At 43.5% G+C, this 13018-nt stretch overlaps 1 protein-coding gene across 1 annotated transcript in view; it reads left to right on the forward strand.

The window, feature by feature from the left end:
• CEP89 (centrosomal protein 89) overlaps window positions 1-13018 on the forward strand; it is a 78535-nt gene that overhangs the window by 57944 nt on the left and 7573 nt on the right. Inside the window, exons 17-18 of the mRNA XM_075537054.1 lie at window positions 3955-4044; window positions 9215-9384. Coding sequence (XP_075393169.1) covers window positions 3955-4044; window positions 9215-9384 — 260 coding nt within the window. The remainder of the gene's footprint in view (window positions 1-3954; window positions 4045-9214; window positions 9385-13018) is intronic.

Below are 13018 nucleotides of genomic sequence, written 5' to 3' on the forward strand. Positions count from 1 at the left end.
TTCTTTGATATCTGATACCTGATCCTTTCAACTCCTCTTGATCTCACAGGCTGGTTGGTGTGCTTCTTCCATGTGGGCTTTGTTGTTTCTCTGCTAGATGGCTGCCTGTTTATCTTCAAGCCTTTAAGGCCCCAGACGCTATATCTTTTGATAACCAGGCACCATCAGCTTTCTTCACCACATTGTTTGTGCACCCGTTGTCTTCAGCAATTGTGCCAGGAAGGTGAGCATTTCAGACTGCCAAATTGTTAGAACAAAGTGTTCTTATGTTGAGGGAGTACTTGAGTAGGGGCCCACTGTCCATCTGTTTCCTTAATACTAAACCTACAAATATACGTACACATATCTGTTTCCCTCTCGTCGTCTATAAATATATTTACATTTGTATATGCCTGTATTTAGACCTCTGTAAATGCCCTTTGCCTCCTAGGTCTTTCCTCTATTTCTTTGTACTTTTCTCTTGTCCCACCATCATGTTCAGCCGTCATTTGGGTTTCAGGAATTCCTCTCGGTTGCATTGTCCTTGATCCAGCCCAGCCAGACCTCCTACACCCTCCTTGCCACTGTTTTTGGATCAGTTGTTGTTCCCTTGTCCCTGAGTTTGTTAACACCCACTACCTTTCTCCCGCTTCCCCCTCTCCCATGTCTCCCCAGAACTGTCATCCCGTTGTTCTCTCTTCCAGCTTGTTTTTCCCCAAATTTTTAATTTTTATGAGGTCCCATATATTTTATCATTTGTTGTTTGTGTTTTTGTTGTTGTATGAGATAATTTTATTGTTGCCTCTACTTTTAAAAGTTTGCCTCTTCTTATTGTCCTAATAACTTTTATGATTTTAATTTGCACTTTTAGGTCTTTAATTCATGTTTAATCCATTTATTTTTAATATGAATCTTATTTTATCTTTATCAAAATGGAAACCCAATTCTTCCCAGCACTATTTATTGATGAGGCTCTTCTTTTACCATCCAGTGGACTTAAGATCCTTGTCAAAGATCGATTGATCATGGATGTCTGGGTTGATTTTTACACTCTCAGTTCTGTTCCGTTGGTCTATATGCCTATTATTATAAGAATACCAGACTGTTTTTATTATTTTAGATGTGTAATATGTTCTAAAATTAGGAAAGTTGAGTCCTTCTACTTTGTTCTTCTCTATCAGCATTATTTTAGCTATTTGGAGCCTCTTGCCTTATGAAATGGTAGGCTTTTTTTCTATTTATTTAAACAAGCCTTGTAATTTTGATCTTGATAGCATTAACTCTATAGATCACCTTAGGTGGTGTGTTAGTCTGGGTAAACTAGGGAAACAAATCCACAGAAACTGATATATATAACGGAGAGTTTTATATAAAGGGTAAAGTGTACATCAAGAAAACATCCCAACCCAGTGCTTTCCAAGCCTATAAAGTCCAACATTAGCCCAAATGTCCGACATTGATCTACAAAGTCCTCCTCAATCTCAGAAAACACACGCAATGAATCAGTGAGCGTGTAAGCATCTCAGCGCTAGCAGGGGTCTCCACACGGCTGCTCCAGCACCCAGGTCCATGTGGCTTCGCAGAGTTGTCTTGCAGGAAGTGAGCCTTCCCAGCTGAAGCAGGGAACTAGCTAAGGCAGCTGCACCCGGTCCGACTATCAGAGAGCAAGAGACTTGGGAACTAGAAAGCTGAGGCTCACCAAGCCATTTATCTCTTAGCCCTTCATTTGATCCCACATGTGTTCACCGGCAAGGTTGGCACAGTAAACCTTAACTATCTCGTGGTAACAGCATTAAGCCTTCCTATTCATGAGCATAGAACAACTTTCCATCTAGTTAAATCTCCCTGAATTTCTTTAAACGGTGTTTTGTATAGTGTCTATTATATGTGTGCTTCACCTCCCTGGTTAGACTTAGCCCTAGGTATTTTGCTCTCTTAGCTGCTATTGTAAATGGAGTTGTTTCCCTACTTACTCTTTCAGATTTTCATTGTTCATGTAGAGAAACCCAACTGATTTTTCTTTGTTGACCTTGTAGCCTAAATTTGCTAAATTTCTGTTAGCTCTTGAAGTTTGCATGTAAATATTATCCAGAAACAGAGATAATGTTATTCTTTCCAAATCTGGATAATGTTTTGTTTTTTGGTTTTTTTGATAGCTTTTATTTATTTTGTCTTTGGTTGTGGCTAGGAATTCTAATAAAATATTCAGTAGAAGTAGTGATTGTGGTAGAGAGGTAGTTAAGAAGAAGAAAGCCCTCAGCAAGATGGATTGACACAATGGTTATATTAATGGGCTCAAGCATGGGAATAATTGTGAGGATAGCCCGGGACCGGCAGTGATTCCTTCCTATGTTGTCGCTATGAATCCAAACTGACTCCATGGCACCTAGCAACAGCAAGTGGGTGTGGATACCCTTGTCTTCCTCCCCATTTCAAAGGGAAAGTCCTCAGTCTTTCTCCATGTGGAGTATAAGAGCTATGACTACCCTGAATCATACTGAGGGATCTCCCTTCTATGCTAGTCTTCTTTCATCAAGAGCTTTCTGCATCCATAGAGATGGTCACGTGGTTCTTTCTTTGGATACAGTACGTTATGCTGATTGATTTTTACAATGTTGAGCCACTCCTGCCTTTCTACAGTGAATCCTATGTGGTCATCTATAGGCATAAGAGCTATTGGCTTGAAGGTTTCTTTCTTTGTGGTGTCTGGTTTGGTTATTTTTCCATCTGGATAATAATCTAAATTATTGGTCTTTGAGACAGAGCCCTCCTGGACATATTGTCTGCCATATTTGGTATGGAGAATGGCATATTACATTAAGAAATTTCATATACATATTTCATTATCTTGAACTTTGTAATCATGCAAATTATTGAAGTTAAAAAGTTTATTTATACCTTGGAACTTATTTCTTGGGTGTGATTGAAGGAATTCATTTATTCCTATAGACACAGAGAAGTGTTCTAAAACCCAATCTTCCACTTTCCCCTCATGGGACTAGAGCTTCCCTTTGTGCCTGGGGGAGGGGTCACCTGTGAGGGGAACCAGCCCCTAACAACTAATCATGGGTCCGGTAGGTGCAAATGTATGGTTATAATATATAAAGACTGCAGTAAAGTTAGAGAATAAGCGAAAAGGAGAGAATAAAATGAAGGAGTCCACCATTTTTCATGGCAGCATACTCACCTCAGCCCTTTCTGGTGGTCCCCATGGAGGGGAAAGAGGAGAGGGCAGGAGAGGGTGGTCCCTGTGGAGGGGAAGGAGGAGAGAGGGCAGGAGAGGGTGGTCCCCGTGGAGGGGAAAGAGGAGAGAGAGGGCAGGAGAGGGTGGTCCCCGTGGAGGGGAAAGAGGAGAGAGAGGGCAGGAGAGGGTGGTCCCCGTGGAGGGGAAAGAGGAGAGAGAGGGCAGGAGAGGGTAGTCCCCATGGAGGGGAAGGAGGAGAGGGCAGGAGAGCCTGGGGAGAGGACTGGGACCAGAGGCGAGAGAATCCTTATTGTTGGGGGCTTTTCTAGATAGCCAGTAGTCGTGCATATTCAGGAGTTACATACTTCACGAGGTGGATGGTAGTGACAGTAAAGTCCCTTTGCTCACAGGTAGGGAAACCTAATACTTGCGTTGGGGAAGGCATGGGTGGGGATGGGTGCCAAAGTGGGAGGAGATAATCAAAGAATGCCTGCTTCTGCAGGGAGATAGAGCACATCAACCATGTGCTCACTTTAAGGCAGCATAGCTGTTAGGGGAGAATCTGTGGGAATGGCATTTGGTGTTTCCCACAGTCACCCATCCTGCTGTCCCTTGCTTTCATCTTCCTCAGTTGTGGGCTCTGACTGTCCTCACAGGAGGAGTGATGGTAGGATGGGGGCAGGTGAGCCAAACAAGTGGCAAGATGGTAATAATTTGTGAGGAATTTTAAAAATGTTAACCTTTCTGTAAAATGAAAAGTGCATTACTGTTCTTTTTACCCTTCTACTTAGGCTAAATTTTTTGAAAGTGAGAAGCATGGCCTTTTCAACACAATAGTGAAAGGCAATATTCGCCTGGGAAAATTGGAGGAAAAAGTCAAGGTAAGTGGACATGATTTGTTCTCAGAGATGGCATTTTCACATGGGAATGAAGACCTACATTTAAGAAAGTGACACATTTTGCACGATTACCTCACTATCATGTACAAAACAAATCTGTAAGGTTTCATGGCAGAAATTAGCATCTCTCAACTCATTTAATAAACCACTGTTCGGTTTCTGAGATGGTTGACCTCCGTTCTTGCTTCTCAGCGCTGAAAGACGTAACGTGGCAGAAGCACTTTTGTAAATGCAAGTAACTTTAATGGGGGAAGGGAAGTTTCGGGCATTATAGCTTCAGAGAGTGCATGGTGTGTTTTTTTGGGGAGGAAGGGGCGTGGCAAAGTTCACCACTGAAATGGAGGATGGGGTGGAGAGGGTGTTGTAGAAAGGGGAAAATGATTACAAGGATCTACATATAACCTCCTCCCTGGGGAATGGACAAAAGAAAAGTAGATGAAAGGAGACATCAGACAGTGTAAGATATGACAAAATAATAATAATTTATAAATTATCAAGGGTTCATGAGGGAAAGGGGAGTGGGCAGGGAGGGGGAAAATGAGCTGATACCAAGGGCTCAAGCAGAAAGCAAATGTTTTGAGAATGATGATGGCAACAAATGTACTTGACATACAATGGATGGATCTATGGACTTGTAGGAGCCCCCGATAAAATGTTTTTTTTTTAAGAAAGATGAAAATAAGTATCCAAAGAAACATTAATTAAAAGAAATACTGTAAAAAAAGTTTGCCACTGAAAATGACCGCTTTAGGGGAACACGAAAAATCACATGGAAAAATGGCTGATCAGGATTCCACAGAGCCGAGTGGGTGCCTGACCTGAAAAAGGAAGACATGCTTAAGATAGAGTGTGGTTCCGAAGGCCGGCCCGCTTGGACATGAGAGATCCTGCACCCCGACCTGCAAGGGAGCAACCTGAAAAAAGGGGTGGCCGGAGAGCGTGAGAGTTTGAGCCCTGAGAGGGCGTTGGGGCGTATGTGCGTCCCTGCACTCCCCGCTGACAGAGGACCTACCAAGAGGGAGTGGTTGGCTCAGACTGCTGCTTGTGCCTCCTATCTCACCGGCTGGGGGGTGGTTGAGTGTATCAGCCAGTCACTCCTGGCTAAACACAGGTGCTCCCGTGTGATGTCATGTCACGAGGTGCCCTTCCCTTGCACATGCTCTGTTCTGGATTTTCCCACAGGTGTCTAATGGGTGGGTATCTGATTCCTTTCCAACCCCTTTACTGTTGCATTTGGTGGAGACAAGCCCCCTTTATCCCTAATCTATCTGCCACAGTGAGTAGTCCCCACCAAAAATAGCATGCTGATGCACAAAGAAACATTTCTATGGGGGTAGTTGTGGGAAACAGAAAGATTTCTCCAAGTCATCTCCCCCAAATACATGTTAGACTCAGGACACTGCTAGCAGCTAATGGTAAATGATGGTCAAGTTGCCTCCCTGAAGGCAGTCAGCTGCCAGACTGTCTTGTCCCACGGGAAGGCCTGCTCCCAGCTGCTAAGGACAATGGCCTACTTCTTCCATTAGCTTGTTCCTGTAGGTGGAGGGCACACCTTACTGATAATGGTTTTTATGGAGACCCAGAGAACACATCAAACTGGCTCAGTGACATCCAAAGTTAGGCTGCCATCCTGAAGCTAGGATCCGCCCATCTTGCACTTGTACACCCCAAATCCCTCCTCTTCCTATTGCATGTATACCCCTAGATCACCCTCCTACCATTACTGTATTGCCTGTAGCACAACCCTTTCCTGTAACGTATGTCCTCACCTGTAATTAGGGGGCTTGCATGTCCCCAGAGAATATAAAAGCCTTGGTTAGCATTAAATATCTCCACGTGGACCGCCAAGTGAGGCTGAGGTGAGCATGCTACCATGAGATGTGTCTGACTCCATTATTTCAATCTCCTATCTCTCATGCTCTCTGTGACTTTACTGTAATCTTTACTTATTATCGCTGTACAATTGCACCTACGGGACCCGTGATGACGCGTTAGGGGCAGGCTTACCCTGACAGGCTGTAACCATGAGGACCACCTCAGACAGTTCATAGCCTTGCACCATTATGGCTGCCCTGCTCCTTTGGTAAACTCCATTCTCCATGCAGCCTGCAGGCTCCACCAGCCAACTCAGTTTTTATTGGGGCTGTGGCAGAAAGAGAAGCAGCCTGGCCTGATGTGGAATCCAGCCCCACAGTCCTTAGGACAAAGAATATGGGGTACCGAGGCCTATCTCTGATGTCAGAATCAAGAAGAGAGCTCGTGTATTTTACAGTGAGTAGATACAGTGCTAAGGCTCCAAACCTTGATCAGGCACATACACCAAGAGCTGGGGCAAAGTGTGAATCTGAAATCTCCCCAGGTCCTTAGAGAACACCTCTAAGCAAGTGTTAGAAAGGTGAGTGAAAAAATGGTGTCAGTAGCTCCTTAAGAACAGTAAACAGAGCAGTAGTTGATGCTTTTAGAGATAAGCATCTTCTTAACTGTGGGCAAGAAACTGAGCATTTGTAGGAGCCAACGTATTTTATAGAGGCTGTATGTGAAGAACCTGTTTGCTGGAGAAGAATGTATCTGGACTTTAAGTACTGAGCAACTAAGAGACAAAGGAGAAGCTGACTCCTAGCAGGATAGGGACAAGAGGAGCTGGACTGCTTTTAAAGATAGACATCAGTTCAAATGAATAGTGAGGAGCCGGGCACCTAATCTAAAGACGGCTTTAGATCCACATCTTAAAGGAGGGCAGATGTGGAGAGAACTCTATGTAAAGAAAGCTGTTAGCTTTTCTCTCTATCTCAGAACTGTGGAAGTCTGTCACAAGAGCAGGTTTACCCAGTCCTTTACTCAGGTGTAGAGATTAAGCTGCCTACACTTTCATCCAGGTTCTCAGTTTCCCACAGCCTGGGTGAAGGGCAGGCAGAGAACCTATGGATTTGGGAAGATAAGGTACTGTGGGGGCATGAATGGATGGCTTCCAGTAATGAAGGTAAGATTCATGGTCTCTGGGTTCAAGTGCAAGTGTATATAGAACAGTAATTAAGGCATGTAATAGAGGAGAAATGGATTGATGGTATTTAATATAGTGCATATAATATACTGTAATGTATGTGTAACATATATCGTGAATAGTGTAAATAATACACATTTTAAATGTATGAAAGTTCTGTAGGTCTTGATTTTCAGTTGGCACAAACAGGTGCTAAGGGGCTGTCTGGTTTCCAGGATGGTCTGCCACAGCAGGATCCCTAAACTACCCTGAGGTGGATTCTTGACCTGCCCAGGGGAGATCACTTCCCTCCAACTAAATTCCGGGAAGATCCTCTTAGCACTGGGACGTGGTGATTTGCAGCACTTGTCGAGGTTTTGTGAACTAGAGCAGCTCACCTTGTTTCCTCCATGTGGCCTCCTCGGCCTGGTGCTGCCTGAGGACAGGGCTCCATTGCTATGAGAAAACTAGGGCCCGTGTGAAACCACATGCAGAACTCTGAGACTTGTGCTTGGCAATGATTTAATTGAGCCGTATGTCCTCTAGAGTTGTATTAGCTTCTACAATGCCTTCAGATTCCTAGATGTCTTCGATTTTTAAGAATTCAATGTTGTGCGACTTAAATCCATATCACACAATGTTCACTAGCTACCTAGCACATTTAGAGTAAGCAAGCTTATAATGAACTTAATCTTAAAGTACACAAAGTTGCTATAATGAGCAACAAGCTGGGTTAATAAAAGATACCTAAACTTAGACCCCTTGTGATAAACTGAAGGAACACCAAAGAGAAGAACTTGAAAGTGGCCAGAGGAAAAAGTGCTTTCACCCATTTTGTTTTCCCACCAGATTGAAATGTTAAATATCCAATACACTTTGTTAAAGACGTGGGGCAGTGAGAGATTTTCCACATTATTGCTGTGCTACAAATTAGCTGACATTTTTAGTATACCATCCACATAGATCTCAACCCAGCCATTCCTTTCTTAGATATATATTTTTCTAGACTAGGAAACTCGTCCACCTGTGTGCCAGAATCACACGAAGAATTGTCATATCCACATTGTTGATTATATTTCTCAGTGAAACTGTAGATCTCTCTTGTGGGAGACATACCTCTGACCTTGGCTTTGCATGACAAAAGAATTCACTCTGAAGCCTGGATGGTGATCCAAGTGAGTTCTATGAAAGACAAAAGAAGGTTCAGGTTCACACAGGCACCGCAGGGCCCCTCACCCCCACACAACCTGCTCCAGAAGCCAAAAGTCACATGGTGGGGTCTGGATGCTACCTTTTCAATTCCCCTGCTGGGAGGCATGGATGATGCCAGTCGACCCCATTGGCTGAACAGAATTCACCTGGCCCAGATGGACCAATCCAGGTGTAATGCCCACCTAGGTGTACCACCCCTTCCTGGCTGGAAGTGCTGAGATGCTTCTACCACCACTGGATCCACAAGACTTTCCACCCACTGACCTGTGATCGTCCTGCATTCGGCATCATTGCATGTGTTTTGTGAGTCGGGAGAGGATTTTATAGATTGGTATCAGACATGTGGGCTAAAATCAGATTTATGGACTTGATCTGGACTGGATCTGGGATGTTTTCTCAGTATTCAATTGCTCTTGTATATAAAGCTCTTTCTTACATATGATTGTCTATGAATTTGTTTCTCTAGTCCAGTGGTTCTCAACCATCCTAATGCCATGGCCCTTTAATATAGTTCTGCATGTTGTGGTGACCTCCAACCATAAAATTATTTTTGTTGCTACTTCATAACTGTAATTTTGCTACTTTTAGGAATCGGGGGACCCCTGTGAAAGGGTTGTTCAGCCCCCGAAGGGGTAGCGACCCACAGGTTGAGAACCACTGCTCTAGTCAACCTGGACTAACACACCAGTTCAGGGTGAGCCCATCTGCTTCAGAACGGAACTGCTCCATGGGGTTTCCATGGCTGTGACCTTTTGCAAGCAGATCACCAGGCCTTTCTTCTGAGGCACCTCTGGGTATAATTTTACTGACAAGGTTTTAGTTAGTAGGCTAGTAGACAAGAGCTTAACCATGCGTGCTACATAGAGAAAGCAAATGGGAGGGTGTGTATGGGGCAGAGGTGCCATTATCAACCGAGGCTGCAGCAGCATGCCTTTACTCACTTGGTGCCTCCTCCCCCAGGGCTACAAGAAGCAGGCAGCACTGAAGGTGGGAGACATCAACCACCGTCTGGCGGAGCAGCAGGAGGACTTCGCTAGCAAAGCAGCCCAGTACCACCAGGAGATGCGGCACCTGCACTGGCTGCTGCGGGACAAGCAGGAGGTCCTGGATGAGGCATTGCAGCAGAACAGGTATGACGTAGCCAGAGTAACTGCTAATCTGGATTTGTATTTTTCTAGTCAAACCCTTTGGGCCCGTTTTATTTCTTTGATTACTTCTTTTTTGTTTTCACCTTATCGTTTCATCTAAACTTAATTTTTAAAATAATTTTATTAGGGCCTCCTACAATTCTTTATCAATTATGTAAATCCATACATACATCAATTATGTAAAGCACATTTGTACATTCATTGCCCTCATCATTCTCCAAACATTTGTTCTCCACATCAGCCCCTTGCATCAGGTCCTCATTTTTGCCTCTCCTTTCCCCCTCCCTCGTGGACCCTTGATAATTTATAAATTACTATTTTGTCATATCTTGCCCTGTCTGACGTCTCCCCTGACCCACTCTTCTGTTGTCGGTCCCCCAGGAAGAAGGTCACATGTAGATCCTTGTAATTGGTTCCTCCTTTCGAACCCACGCTCCCTTTACCCTCCCAGTATCCCCACTCACACCACTGGTCCTGAAGGGATCATCCGCCCTAGATTCCCTGTGTTTCCAGTTCCTGTCTATACCAGTGTACATCCTCTGGTCTAGCCAGATTTGTAAGGTAGAATTGGGATCATGATAGTGGGGGAGGAGGAAGCATTTAGGAACTAGAGGAAAGTTGTATTTTTCATCATTGCTGACTGGCTCATCTCCTCCCCGAGACCCTTCTGTAAGGGATGTCCAGTGGCCTACAAATGTGCTTTGGGTCTCCACTCCCCCCTCATTCACTATGATATAATTTTTTTTGTTCTTTGATGCCTGATACCTGATCCCTTTGACACCTCGTGATCGCACAGACTGGTATGCTTCTATGTGGGCTTTGTTGCTTCTGAGCTAGATGGCTGCTTGTTTACCTTCAAGCTTTTTTTTTTTCTTCTTCAAGCCTTTAAGACCCCAGACGCTATGTCTTTTGATAGCCAGGCACCATCAGCTTTCTTCACCACATTTACTTATTTACCCACTTTGTCTTCAGCGTTTGTGTTGGGAAGGTGAGCATCATAGAATGCCAATTTAATAGAAGAAAGTATTCATGCACTAAGGGAGTACTTGAGTGGAGGCCCAATGTCCTTCTGCTACCTAAATATTAAACTTATAAATATATGCACAGAGATCTATTTCCCCATCTTCATATATATATGTATATTTGCATATGTACATACCTTTATTTAGACCTCTATAAATGCCTTTTGCCTCCCAGCTCTTTCCTATATTTCCTTTGACTTTCCTACTGTCCCACTATCATGCTCAGTCTTCATTTGGGTTTCAGTAATTCCTCTTGGTTATATTACCCTTGATCACGCCCTACCAGACCTCCTACACCCACCTCACCACCGATTTGGATCACTTGTTGTTCCCTGTCCCTGGGTTTGTTAACACCACTACCTTTCCCCCCACTTCTCCCTATCCCATGTACCCCCGGAACTGTCGGTCCCATTGTTTGCTCCTCCAGATTGTTCATCCAGCTTATCTCATTTAGACAGACCTGCAGAGATAATAACATGCACAAAAACAAGACAGAGCAAAACGAAGCAACAATATATAACAAAACAACAACAACAAACCAATGACAAAAACAAAACACAAAAGGAAGAAAAGCTTCTAGTTAGTTCAAGGACTGTTGGCCTTTAGGAGTGTTTTCCAGTCTGGTCTGTTGGGGCACCACGCTCTGGCCTCAAAGTCCACCATAAGCACTCCCTGGGGACCTCGCTGCTCCGTTCCCTTGCTGTTCTGTTGCACCCCCTTAGTGCTTTGCCTCGGTGTGGCGGGATCAGATTGGGCGCAATTCCCACACTGTGTCTCCGGTGAACTTAATTTTGTACTTGATTTTCTTTTCACTTTAAAAATTATTTTTAGAATGTTTGTTTTTGTTTGAATATTGAACTACTTCAGTCAATCTAGTCCTCTAATGGCCCTCCCTTTTGTCATCCTTCCAGTTTTAAAAATTTTTATTCTATTTTCTTGGAGATTTTATTAAGTTTCTGTTAGTTTTTAAATTTGACAATTTCTTTTAATTTCCAAGACATCCATTGAACTTATTATCTTTCCTTCTTATAAGATCACCATGATAGGATCAAAAAGCAAACTCGCTGCCATTGAGTCCATTCTGATTGTTGGTCACCCGCATAGGACAGGGTAGAACTGCGCCTGTGGGTTTCCACGCTGTCAACCTTTAGGGGAGCAGAAAGCTCACCTTTACCCAGCAGAGTGGCTGGTGGTTGCAAACAGCTGCCCTTGTGGTCAGCCGTCCAATGCGTAACCCCATAGGCCATCAGGGCTCCTAATGATAAAATAGATGCAATAGAGTCTCTGTGATGAGAAGACGTTATATCGATTGTATCTTTGTTTTTTAAACATTTGCTAGGAGAAAGTATTGTCAGTGGATTAAACAATGTTGAGAAATCGCACAAGATTGGTGAAGATTAACCTCCTGGTTACTTTGGTTTCAGTTAAGTTGGCCTTTTCATGTAGCTCTGTTCTCTCAGCTAGACCAAAATATAAATATTGTACATACAGAAGACTCATAATAATGCTCAGATTATTTTCTCAAAACTTAATTGCTATAGTATTTTATTTCCTGTTTCTTGAAAGTTAAGCAACAGCCCTGCACTTCTTAAATATTCATTTGAGACAAATGTAATAGATTGCATTAATAAGACATCCTGTTTGAGGCAAATGTAATTTTTTTTGCAAATGTAATTTTTTAACAGATTTGTCCAGACCTTTATGAAACTATGTCCATAGGCACTCATATTTGAAATCTTCAAAACAAAAGCCCTTTTTATTGTGAATTGGTTGAAGGCTTACAGAGCAGATCATCAGTTTTCCCTTCAACAACTTATACTCGTTTCGTCTCATTCATTACATCCCCTCAATGTAACATCACCTTTTTAGTGTACTGCATCACCATTCTTCCTCCTTTTTTAACCCCTCAGAGCTTCGTCCTGGGTAAATGCTGCTCCTTGATCCCAAATGGCACATTATTCTAAGGTCTGCACACATCAGTCATCCTGTGGTTCTTCTGATAGGCACATCTATTATTTGGCTAAAAATTGAACTATGTGGGGAAACTTTAGTTCCAGACTCAAAAAGTGACTGGGGACCATACTTCCACCTGTCTATCCTATTAGCAAGCCTTATCTCCTTTATCGTTTTGGGTTTTGTTCCACATCTTCCTCCTCCTCCATTTAGACCTTCTAACGTGATCCCTTTCAGACGGTTGTGGTAGCCGGGCACAATCTGTCTCCCAGTTCAGGGTCATGGAGGCTGATGTTCATGTGTTCCATCTTTAGTCCATTGGACGAATTATTTCCATAGTCCTTGGATGTTCATTACTCTTCTTTCCTCTGAACAGGCGCTAGCATTAGTTGCACCTCAGGTGGCTGTTCCTGAGCTCTGGGAATCCTGAGTAAGTCACTCTTCACTGAAGTACGAGGCAGACTTTGTGGACTATGATATGCCAATTGACCTTTGTTTCCCCCAAGACTATGGTCCTAAGACCCAGACTCAGCAACTCATCCCCCAAAGTTATTATGTCCAAGAATTTTCCATAAATTTGCCCCCTGTGTGCTGCACCACATCCATGGATACCCTTGCAGCAGAGGGAACTACTCATGTAC

Source organism: Tenrec ecaudatus, chromosome 18 (genome assembly GCF_050624435.1).
Source record: "Tenrec ecaudatus isolate mTenEca1 chromosome 18, mTenEca1.hap1, whole genome shotgun sequence".
In the NCBI taxonomy this organism is placed as follows: Eukaryota; Metazoa; Chordata; class Mammalia; order Afrosoricida; family Tenrecidae; genus Tenrec; species Tenrec ecaudatus.